Here is a 13,400-nt window from a genome sequence, read left to right on the forward strand (position 1 = left end):
TTAGTTCAACTGATAAAGTCCCTAATGGTTGAATAAGAGATCTAGGGTTCAATCCCGTCTACACCAAAAATCCGATTAGTGTCTTGGTCTGATAATAAAGAGCTATCATCAGGAATGGATACCATAAGTCACCTTCTTCTTGCGCACGTATCTAGTCCAATATCTGAGACAATTCATGTTAGCCCATTGATCACCACAATTGAAAAGAATAAGATAGTATCTCTCATTTTCAATTTGGGATTAAATATTTTCACTAATTCTTCATCTTCCATATTTACTCTCATATCTTTACATTTATATTGTAATATTTATTCATTTTAATTATTTAATATTAAAATGCTCCAACACACCCAAAAAAAAAAAACCCTTGCCAACCTTTTGCGTAATTCTCTCTCTCTCTCTCTCTCTCTCTCTCTCTCTCTCTCTCTCTCTCTCTCTCTCTCTCTCTCTCTCTCTCTCTCTCTCATTTGTTGTGTCAAAGGCTCTACCCATTTTTAATTTTCCTAAAACCTTCTCTCACTTTCTCTTTTCTCTTATGTGCTCTCCGCCTCTCCCTAATAATGGATCTCTTTCTTCACTCTCTCTCTCTCTCTTCTAAATTGTGATAACGTTTTGATCCATAAAAGCAAGAAGTACTAACATGTGTAAAGAGTGTGTAGAAACATGAGGCCTTAACTTTTGATGATAAAAAAATGGTCTTATCAATGAGTGCCCTTAGGGTGCAATTGTTAATAGATCATTTTCTGAAATTTTTAATACCACTTTCATGAAAAATATAAAAGACTGTCAAAAAAATTAGTTACTTTTTTTTCTCATAAAAAGATTCTAAAAATAGTTCATAAGCTAATGTGCTTAGGGCACCCGTTAACTTTTTCCATAAAATGTAATAAATGTGTGGCTATAGTTTATATCTAATTTATTTAATTAAAAAAAAAAAGGTGTAATTTGTAGAGGGAGCTATTGGGAACATAAGTACAAAACAATTTTGTAATTGGCGTTGTATCATGTATGTTTGACTTGACCAATCACTAAAAAATTATACTCTATAACTTTCTTCTTCTTTTTTGCTTTCTTTATTGTAGCATTTAGTTTTGATGTTTTAAACAATATCTATTTCAACAAAGTTTTTTCTTTTTTGCTTTCTTATTGTAGTTAGTCGTTTAGTTTTGATGTCTTAAACAATAGTAATACTATTTCCACAATATTTTTCACAACTTCACAATAAATCTTATATATATGGTAAAGTTTAAATAGTTCGAATCTAGTTTATTATTGACATCACTTTTTAAGTCACCAAGAACAAATTGCTCTCTAGAATTTGTTGTGAAAATATTGTGAATTCAACATTACTTTTTATGTATAAAAAAATTAACATTAATTTTGTTGAGACATTGTTGTATCAATAAATTATTAAGATTAATATTATTGTGATTTGTGAGGCACTTTTTTTTTTTTTTAGCTTTTTGTTTGGGACTATTTTTTGGTACAAAAGATTTATAAGATAGGAAAATAATAAAGCATCCTAAAATTAAATAAATAAATAATGGAATGAAAACTCAAAAAAAAAAAAAAAGGAACGAAAATTTAGAATATAGGACGAAGTATCACAACTTTAAAAATCAAGAAATTATTTTAATTGTTATGTAGATATAAGATGAATCCTTATAAGTGATATGACTTTTTTTGATTTGTAGATCATGGAAAAGTCACTTACAATGTTTAATTCTTTTATTAAAAAAATACAAATAATTTAGAAGCTAATAGTGAAGATTTTAGTATTGCCAACCTCTAATGTTTTAATTTCTAAAAATAATCGAACAAAATTTTGAAAAGACACCATCAATAAAATTCAACAAGCTTAAACTTGGCCCCCTAGGTTGGAATTCCGAGTCCGTTTCTACGACTGATATAATTTTTTAAATTACCTACTACTAACAATTCGCCACATCAGTAATTGTGAAAACTTTTATCAAATTTTTTTATATCTATAGACTTTTTCCAAACCAAAACTACAATACACGTCTCTGCTGGTTTGATAGCGAGTACTTATAATCCACTTTTGGTTGCTTGCATGTAGCTTTTTAAGCTATCTAGACTTTTATTATTATTATTATTATTATTATTATTATTATTATTATTATTATTAATGATGTGCTCATTTAGATGACCCATCAGCCTCTAATTAACATATGAATGAAATTAAATTCAAAGATTCAATAGCTGGTTTTAGACTTTAGGAACGAAATTAAAAAATATAAAATATAAAATTTAAGGACTAAATATGATTTTTGGCCAATCAATTTTTTTTTATTTCCCTTGGTAATTACACTACTCATGCAACCATGGATACAAGAGGCATAATCTCTCCTAGGGAGTTGACTTCTTGCCTCTGTCTAGGGAATTTTTGTTATGGATAAGTGAAGTTCATCTCATATGAGACGTTATATGTCAGTATTACACCAATTAATACATATCACCTCCTTTTTAAAATGATTAAGAGTGAGACAAATTCCATCTTTTTTTCTTCTTTTATAAGTATATTCCCCGGCAATAAAATTAGGCTTTTCAAAAATTTTGTTTTTTGTTTTGAAAAAAAAAAAAAAAAAAAAAAAAACCTTAATTGTTCAACTCTTTAACTACTTACAACTGCTTGTGCAGCTAACTTGAATTGCAAGTAAGGTCAACCTTTACCTAACTTATTTTTTGAGGGGAAACCTTTTCCAAACTTGGTATTATATTGTTTGTAAATACTACAAAACAATAGCAATTCTATAGTTGTGAACCTGGGCAGTGAGTACTTCTCGATCTTGTAAAATTTTTAGTTAGTTATTAAACAACACGTACTCCAACTTATCCTCTAAGATCTAAACTCCCATTGGAAATTACCATGAAAAGTTTTGTACTTCTATTGTACGAACTGTTTGTTTAGTTGAGTAAATTGTACAAACTTATATATATATATATATATATATATATATATAGACAAAGTTTAGAGAAAATCCAATTAGATTCTACGATCAAAGTTCAATTTTGCGTTATGTATCCTAAATTATTTATTTTTAAAGAGAGTTTTATTTCTTAATTTGGAGTCAAATATTGTGAAACCACATCATAAATATTCATCCAAGTGAGTTATTGCATACAAAAATTAACTAAAGAGTCTAGAATTAATTAACATAATTTTTTTTTAAATGGACAATTTGCATTTTCTACTTAATAATATTCTTACAAAACTTTTTAAAGAGTTAAAAAATATAAGAAATATTATCAATAATATTTAAATTATATATGTAAAAATGATACCATGCATCTTAATGTATATTTTTTAAATATATCCATGCATATGCGTGAGATTACAAGATATTTAATATAATTAATAAGACTTCAATGTATTAATTTCATTTCAACAAGTCTATCTTGCCATCCAAGCTTTCACATTGGCAGACCGTCATGGAAATTTTATGCGTGTGTGACATAGTCCTTGAAATAAAGAAAATTATTTTATTTGTTACAGACTTGTTTGTATGTATTGCATATTTCTTTAAAAAATTTATTTATCTATTTACACGTACCCTTAAGTTATTGGATGCTGTTTTTGGAATTTCATTCGGAGCATCTTTTGAACAAGGTGATGAGATTGAAGATACAGCAGTGTCAGACCAAAAAAATACAGAGACCTAAACATGTTTTTAATAATTAAGATGAACACAAAGTTTCCAAGGCAATGACATTAACATGTATTTAATAATTATGATGATGAAAGTGATGACGATGACAAGATGACGATTAACTCTCCTATTGAAAATCATTGCAATTTTTAATTTTTATTTATGTGTTTCCCATTGTATATTTGACCCCAATTGAGTCTTCAACTAAGGAATATTTTACTTGCAAATCAAGATAGCTTTTGAGAAAGCTTCCATTCAAATTTCTAAGCATCTGCAATGCACTTTCCAATAGCCTACGGGCAAAGTTTTATCACATTGAAGCAAGTTGTAGAAAAGAAATAAAAGATCTATCATCTATTGTGGGGACTGCTTACTCAGTAAAATATTCTTTCTTATCCCCCTTTGTTTCCGAAAGATGCTCCTAGCTGGCTAGCTCTCTATATATTGACTGTAATCTCATTCGTTTCTTTTCATTCTTAGAGTCTCACATATATTCATATATTTCAGCAAGGAAAGTCTTAAGAATTCTCAAATCCTAACATGTCGGTAAGAAATTTCTCTTAGTACCCTCTTTCTCTGTATGTGTTTTTGACATGTCTTTGTCTGTAAGTTAATTTCCATGCACGTAAAAAATCTCATTGTCCCACAATAAGATACTCAAACAGGATTGCTTGAATAGGTTGATGTAGCAGGGCTGCCTGTACTGTCTGGATTAATTTTTTCACCAAGTAAAAGTTGCGCATACTTATACCTAAGGAAAAAAAAAAGAAAAAAAAAAAGAGATTTTAAAAAACAGTATATATACAAATAAGTTAAACTAAATCGGTGCACTAGTTTGCAGCTCTTTTTCTACGCGTTCATCTTTTAATTTATGTTCTTATTTTTAGTTTGTTTCTGTTGAATAAAACTTCACTCATCCATAAAAGAAAAGGACTTTTATTAATCTAAATCAGTGTACGATTCTGCACTTCATGGGATTAGCTAGAAATCAAAATCATGCAACCACAAGGCATATGTCAACGTTAAGGACCACTAAATGAGTAAAGCCAATTATGTTTCATGCTATGCAATGTCTTACGATGAATTTATGGTATATATTAAACGAAAATACGAACTTTCCTCATTTTTTTATCTGCCAAACGAAGCTAAAACTAGTTGCATACACAACAAAGTCAGATATGCCTAGGGGATGGTACTAATTAATATTTGGTTTCTTTTTTCACAGATAATAGAGATGATAGTTCACATGGATTGTGCTGGTTGTGAAAGCAAGATAAAGAAAGCTCTTAACAAACTAGATGGTATGCTAAACTGGACTTCTGTATTTATTAATTTATTTGGTTTTGTTTAGGAAAAAAAATTCCTAGATGATACGAGGTTACATCCAAGATTGATGTGGCGTTGATGGAAGGTTGACATGGTAATATACGTGTAGCCAACTACAGCTCACATTCAAGCCACGTGGATGACTTGGATGTGAATAAATGTTCCAACTTCCCACAATCCAACCCAACAAATTCTAGAAATTTTTCCTTTATATTTAAGATGGTCGATTATGACGCAACATCATTTTCACTTAACATCATCATCAATATTATTTTCAATGTACATTAATCACAATATTTTTCAAACATCTACACCAGTTACAATCTATTATCTCAATATATTAAAAAAATTTTATAAATGTTACTTCTCTAATTTATCGCCTGGATTTTTTTGAGCAAAGATGATAGAATCAATTGGATTTTTAATTGTTACATGTCATAAAATAGGTGCCACTTAGAAAAATTTGATTACCATAATTGGACTCTTGTTCGGAATTATATTATATTTATAACAAATTAACAATTCATAATATTATAAGTTTTATTAAGAAAATCAATAACATAAAGATTAAATTGAAATCACTGAAAATTTCAATTCAACACAAACACTTGCTTGTTAGAGACCCCATTAGTCAATGACTCAAATATATAGAATGGAAACACCATACCTCTTCATTATTTGGCCAATTCAGAAAATGTTAATGGGAACTTTCAGTGTCATTATCACAAGTATTCTTTTTTTCCTAAATGATTTTTTTAATAAATGGATCTGCATATATTTCAGGAGTTGATGAAGTTGATATAGACATGTCCTTGCAAAAGGTGACTGTCATGGGATGGGTAGATCAAGAGAAAGCTCTGAAGAGAGTGAGAAAAACGGGTCGGAGGGCTGAGCTGTGGCCATATCCTTATAACCCACAACATCAAAACTTTATCCAACATAATTACCAGCCGCAGCAGCAGCAGTACCATCATAAGAGCCAATCAGTAAACTATTATTCAATTCCGTCTTTTTCTTCCTACAAAAACCGCAAAAATGGCTATGATGCCCAAGACTATGGTCATTATCAAGTAGTGCCTTACAATTATTCTACAGTCGTCTATGATTCGCAGGCAAGCGCCATGTTCAGTGACGAAAATCCTCACGCTTGTGTTATAATGTAATGGCAATTGGCACAACAGATATTGTAGTGTTTATTCATGTATGTATTTTCGTCGTTTCTTAATGTACTTTTCCTGAGAATGAAAGACACTATATGCTCAATCCTTGTCATGTAGCTTGAACTTTAAAAGCAACAGTTTCAAGGGAGCATTTGTATAGGTTAGTACTTGATAGGATGTAATATATGGTGTTTGTTTGGAAATTGTTTGTTTTTGATACGATGTAATATATGGTGTTTGTTTGGAAATGGTTTGTTTTTGATAGCTTATATGTATATTGTTTATTAAAAGATATAATTTTTGGTAACTTTTATGTTAAAGTGTTAAAAAAAAACTAAAATTTAATTTATTTCTACAAAAATCTAAAAACTAGATTATTTGCAAAAATAAAAAAATAAAAAAAATTCCTAAATGCACACCTAATAGGATCACGATCGTACACTTAATATTATTCACATTTCCTAACTCATCTAAGACGCTCATCAAAATTTAGTTAGCATTACAAAACATGACCAAGAAAAGAAGTCTTAGATAACCTAATCCCATTTGGAAAGGCAAGGTTATGAGAGTAAATAAGAAATATTTGCGTGCCATGCCACATTAACGGTGGACACATGACCCAGATATCCAACCAAACCTTCCCCTAAACATGCTCCAAGACCCTAATCGTGGGATATGGCAAAGGTCATGGGGTAACGGCCAAAGTTCAATATAAACACCCGATACTACTTACGCCAAGGTAAAAGAAACCCGAACACAGTGTTTGCAAAATATATCACCATTGTGATTGCTAACCTAAACATTGGAGAAGTTTTGATTGGCAACACATTGATGTCGACTCCAAGCTTTGTGTGATTTTGTTCTTGCAAGTCTTCCAAAACTCTTGTAGAAATATGATCGCGAATATTTAGCATCATTAATTGATCATTGTGTGTGGGAAACTTGTAGGTCATATCTACTAGTCCCTTGACACAAAAAGGTTACATGGTCTAGACCTGAACAATGGATGCCAGAAGAATCATTTGGCTTCAAAAACTCAGAGCCTTAAGAGATGCCCCTAATAGAATGGCAACTTCAGATTCTCATCAATATTGTCCAAGAGCTCACTAGGACCAGGCCAAACCAGGAACCAAAGAGAAGGCTCGTACAACAATGTCTCAATAATCATTCCCCTCCCAAGGGGGAAGAGGAAACCATTCAAAACAAGAAGTTGAAGTGAGTAGCCCAACTGCTAGCAAGCAGCAGGAAGAGAGCCAATCTCAACCTGCTTCAAGGGTGGAGGACACTGTGGTGTCACCCACTAGCATGTAGGCACCATATTTGCGAGCCATTAGCTTGCTAGATTTATGGTGGAGCACGACTTGAGATGTTCATCCAAGCATATATGTTGCATGATCCAAATATGGGATATGGCAAAGATCATGGGGTGCGTAATTGTCAAAGTCCTATATAAACAATTGATACTACACATGCCAAGGTATGCAAAAAAAAAAAAATCATCCAACATTATGAATACAAAATATATCACCATTATGAGTGTTAACTTAAGCATCAAAGAAGTTTTAACTAACACCACACCAGTGTCAACTCTTGTTTGGTATACACGTGTGAGTGAAATCCTACATTAAATAATGATAAGAAAAATAAGTAGTTAATATTACATGGATGAGCTAATAATACCCATAAGGCTTAAGTTTTTTGGGTCAAGTGGTGTTTCTATATGTTATATTAATTACTCAGTTGGTGACTTCTCAAGGTGTTATTTCTCCAACAAGTGGTATTAGAGCTCATGGTGTGGTGCACGGCAAAGATAACAAGATTATCGAGGTCCTTTTTGTAGTTGGAGCAAAGACAATATTACGCATAAGGCAAGCCCATAAAACCCACACAAATGATCTTGGAAAAAGGCCCAATAAAGGAGTATTGCTAATAATGCTAAATAAACACTGTAGCACGAGACTCCTATGGACATGGATGTGCAGGGTTCCTATGAATTAGTGTGTAGGGTTAACATGTGGTTCCCATGAATGATGTATGAGAGGCCCATGGATGACATGCTGATAAAGGAATGAAAAAAGCTCATAAGGTAAAAGGGAGCAAGTGGGACTTGTCCATGTCCCATAGAGAGGTCCTGAAACTGATAGAGAGGTGAAAATTCACATGTAAGAGGGAGATTGTTAGGTATACACATGTGAGTAAAGTCTCACATTGAATTAAGGACGAAGGCATGCTTTGACGAGGAGAGGTAATGCCCACCTGCCCCCCACAAATATTTTAAAAAAAAATATTAGTATATACTCATTACTAATTTTAGCAATTTGGTTTTATAAAGTTACACTTTGCCCCATTTAATAATATCATTAATTCTTTTAAGAGTAAAGCTATTGCAACAAACTTTTCTACAACATTATTACAAACTGTTGAAGTAGCAAATTCATATTGATTCACACTTGGCCCACCACTTACACCACTTTTTTACTTACCAATAACCACTCACTACATTAGCAATTTGTAAAAACATTTGTAACTCTAGCATTCCTCCTTGTAAAGACCATAAAAAAATCTATAGATCTAAAATTTAAAACAAAATATATAATCCCAAAAAATTAGCACAACAACAAAAATTACCAATAGTAAATCTAAAACAAATTAAGTCTAATCAACCAATTTTATTCAAAACAAACAATCTGGCCCTTTAAAAAATTTTAAATAAAATTATTTTGCTCTTACCTAGTAGCAGCATCAATGTCTCTCTCTCACACACACAAAATTTCAAGCGGCTACGTAACAGTAGAGTTAGAGATCGGAGTAGCCACACATAACCAACAACAAAATCACCCCCCTTAACTCTAAGTCCTGGCTCCGTCACTGCATTGAATAATTATGATCGAAAAGAATAAACGGTTAATTTAACATAATTAAACTCATATCCATTGGGCTTACACATCTTGTAGATCAAATATGTCTCTATATATTCTATTAACTACTCAACTGGTCTCCTCAATGTGTTTATCTCCTCCAAAAAGTACTCCAAGCTCACTCGTGTGCAAACTTATGCAACCGTGTGATCACTGGTTTCAGCATAATGTAGATCAAATATGTCTCTATATATTCTATTAACTACTCAACTAGTCTCCTCAATGTGTTTATCTCCTCCAAAAAGTACTCCAAGCTCACTCGTGTGCAAACTTATGCAACCGTGTGATCACTGGTTTCAGCATAATGCATCAAGTGGTTTTATTGGACATATTGCTAGCCCTAGGGTAAGTCTATTACAAGCAACCAAAATTAGAGTGGCCAACTGGCCATTAAACTTAAAGTTGAATTCGGAGAGTCATATTTAAAAACAAGATCTTTTCCCATAACCTAAATAAGGTAATTTTTTTTAGCTTACTTATATGCCCATCCAACCGTCAGTGATCATAAAGATGATGGGGATTGATACACCATTTGGTGAAGATAATAATAAAGGAAGATGTAGATCGATGGCCATTTTTAAAGTTTATCTCATAGAGTTAATAATGGGTTTTTATTTTAGAAAATTTATAAAGTTAGTGTCTTAGTGATGGTTGGATTTTATATGTTTGGATGCTTATAATCAAATAGATTGTTGGTGACTACTTTACAATAATGGTGGGCTATTCCTGCCAATAAAGGATGCTATAAAGTCTCATGGAGACACTCCAGTCCTATTATATGCATGCATCCAATGCGCTGCCACAATTTTCGTATTTAATATTTTTAGATATTTAACTTTAAAATAAGTACTTAGAAAAATTATTTTAGAAATTTTTTATGCACATTACATGGTTGAAATGTACAAGAGAGAAAGATATCCGAATATGGTACACTTGTCATTTTGGGTTTGATATTTAGAGTTTAGGATATTATCTATGACTAAAGGTATTTTTTTATATATTTCAATATTATGTTATACTTGTCAAAAGCCTTGTAGTTTAACTAGGTGACACCTCTTAGTATTTTTATGACATGTAGGGTTCAAATCCTCCATTATTATCAAATTATCAAAAAAATATTAAATTATACCTTTTTTTTTTTTGGAGAATCAACATTACTTTTTTTTTTTTTAGAATCAATATCAAAGAAGTTATTTTTATTATTAATTTTTAAACAATTATTGAATTATTAAAAAAAATAAAAAATTGTTTTCAACACCATATAAGAAGTGGAAGAGGGGTTTAAAAAAAAAATTAAAACAATAATTAAAAATCCAATTATTGTCATTGATGTGAGTAGGGTTTTTTTTTTGGTTTTTATTTTTTTATTTTTAAGAAACATGTGGTTGAGTAGTTGGCGTGGTAGAATTGACATTAACTGCTTGTATGCTAGTAAAATAAATAGTGTCCATAGTATGGAGGGTATTTGAAACAGTGGCAGCTCCAATAATATTTTTTAGGGGTCATTCAAATTCGTATGGAAGAGGTTGACAATGAGCTTTTAAATAATATTTTCTTACTTCATCTTGATAACTAGGATAATAAGATGAGACCTTTTCTCATAACTTATGATTGAATAGAAGATTTTTCAAGTCGACACGAGTTCTCTTAAATATATAGTGCCCATGGTATGGCCTATTTTTAGTTTTGTGAATAGTTTTTAGGGGTTCATTCAAATTTGTGGTTGAAGAGATTGATAAGGACTCTTTTTGTAAATAATATTTTTTTTATTTCATTTTGATCATTAGGATAATAAGATAAGATATTTTCTCGTAACTCATGATTCAATAGAAGATTTTTCAAATTAACACGAGTTCTCTTAAAAGATGAATTTTAGGTAGGAGATGAATCTTGTGGTACACATGATTTCCTTGTCAAAAATTTATCTACAATACTAGCAAGAGAATAAAAGATAAATCATAAGTTTATTGGGTATATTGTTTCTTACTAGAATGATGATATTAATTATTGTTGCTAAGATTAAATCTTAAAAATCATATATTGTCTCTTACTATAATAAAGTTATTAATCATTGCTATAGTAAAGTTATTAATCATTGTTGTTAAGATTAATTATTGTTATTAAGTAAACTTTAATTATTATTTCTTAGAATACTTTGATTTATTATTTATTAGTTTTGTCTTTACTTTTTTCAATTATTTTATTTAACAACTTAAATCAACTTTGATAACTTATTGATTTTTGTAAGTCATTAAAAAAAATTTGTGTGGTGTCTTTTACATTACTTTATTAACAATTCAATACAACAATATTTCAATTCCTGTTATATTAGCCCATTGGACTTTGACCTCTTTCCTTGGGTTCTCATGGCCCATTTACTTTACTTTTACTTCTTGTTATGCTAATGGGCCTACTAGCTATCACTTTATGTCATGTTGGCCCATTGGGATTTTATCTCTTTCCTCAGGCTTCCATGGCCCATTTGCTTCTATCGTGTTTCTTTCATTCTTTTCCTCCTTCATCTTCCTTCACTATTGGGTTTTTTCTTTTGTTGGGCATTTTGTCAAAAATGGGTATCAATACAATACAATCATTAAAAACAAAAAACAAAAATTTTCTTCACTCCCATTGTCCCACACACCACTTCCACTACCTCACATTTAATTGTCTTTTAGGAGTTACACTTTACTGTTCACTTAATTTTCTTTTTCTAATATATAAGATCTACAAATTAGTAATTTTTGTTGTTGGGCTTACTTTTTTTTTTTTTTTTTTTTTTTCAGATCTTAGATCAAATTGGTTTATTGTTGGTTTTTTTTTTTTTTTCTTGGTTTAAAAAAACCAAGATAAAGATTGGCATTGAATTGGTTTGTTATTGGGTTTCTTTTAGGGTGGTCAAACAAAAATTATATGTAAATTTTTGTTCAAGGCAATGTGGCTCAGCCTTTGATTTGAAACCCAAATCTCCAAATAAAAGAAAACAAGTTGTGACAAGAGTCAAGACTAGTGAGCACGTTCGTGTCCAGCTCTCTCTATGTTTCCTTAAGCATGTAATATTGCCACCCTTTCCTCCTACACATTTTTTGGTACCCAAAAAAAAAAAAAAAAAGAAGAAAGAAGGAAAGAAAACAATCTATGTCAAGACTATTTAGACTTTACTTTCTTAATTGATATACATTAGAGAATTCTTCTTTTCTAGTCCCAATTCTTTTCATTCATGAAGTAAAAATCATGGACCAACTCTTTCTTCTTCTTCTTTTCCTTTCCTTTCGCTCCAACAAATAAATGGGCCACCAAATTTGTACACTTTTGAAAGCAAATTAGGCGGGTCGAAGGCCCAAAACCAGCCTTCAAACAACCATGAAAAGTTTCTATTTATACTACTATTTAAGGGGTTACTTTATTTGAATTGAACATTTTTTTTGTTCCAAAATACCCCTACAGCCTACGTTTAAATATGGGCAAAACTTGATAAAAATACATCTTTAGCTCTCACTAAAACAATACCTACAAAATAGAACCACTCTCCAGTTGGTTTTCAAATTGCTTTATCCACTTACTAATCTCTAAGCACGCGCTTAGGGGCTTTCCTATTTTTTTGGTAAATGTTAAGAATTTGAATCAATTATAATTTGAGATTACTACATTTTTCAATTACAAAAAGAAATCTAAGGGTGTGATGAGCATTATGCCTTTTTAGGTGAAATAATTTTTTCATCACACCTCTTGTTTCCTTTTTTGTGATTGAAAAATGTAGTAATCCCAAATTATAATTGATGCAAACTATTACTTGTAGCTCAATTAGTTGAAATTTCCCTACCCTAGACTATTAAATAGTATTAATTTTTTTTTATAGGAGAGGCTCTCATGTTAGGATTTTTTTTTTTTTTTTTTTTTTTTTTTTTTGTAATGGGAGTTGTGAAGTTATTTTTAAAATTTTATTAAACTTTTTTAAACACCATGAATACTGTAGGGATGAAGGGTCCAAATATAAGCATTGGGCCGTGGGCATTGCCCTAGGATGTCAAATAGCCCGAGAACAGATAAGCATTGGCGAAGGCATACAGATTAATGGGTCGTGGAAGAAGTTTGGTCACAATGAACAAGAGACGTTGTCTGAGGAGAAATACCTCATCAGCTAAGCAGAGGGGAGGTCAAAGGTCTGACCATCCATCAAAAACAGGGCAATGGGTAATCGTGCTTGAAAGGATAAACATCAGATGAGACAAAAGAGAGTTGAGAAATATCTGAAAAGAAAGCTGCTACCATCGCATTGAATACTCTGCATCTAACCCTTTTGCCACATTAATGTGAAAGTGATACCTGAA

The 13,400-nt window shown here is 31.1% G+C and overlaps 1 protein-coding gene across 1 annotated transcript; it reads left to right on the forward strand.

Annotated features, from left to right (window-relative positions):
- The first annotated feature begins 4,056 nt into the window (after positions 1-4,056).
- Positions 4,057-6,402, forward strand: LOC126726183 (heavy metal-associated isoprenylated plant protein 28-like). Its single transcript, XM_050431318.1, has 3 exons — positions 4,057-4,214; positions 4,894-4,969; positions 5,778-6,402. The coding sequence occupies exons 1-3, from the start codon at positions 4,209-4,211 to the stop codon at positions 6,155-6,157; spliced, it is 462 nt and encodes a 153-aa protein (XP_050287275.1). The 5' UTR covers positions 4,057-4,208; the 3' UTR covers positions 6,158-6,402.
- The last annotated feature ends 6,998 nt before the right edge of the window (positions 6,403-13,400 follow it).

The sequence above is a fragment of the Quercus robur genome, chromosome 5, assembly GCF_932294415.1.
Source record: "Quercus robur chromosome 5, dhQueRobu3.1, whole genome shotgun sequence".
NCBI lineage: Eukaryota > Viridiplantae > Streptophyta > Magnoliopsida > Fagales > Fagaceae > Quercus > Quercus robur.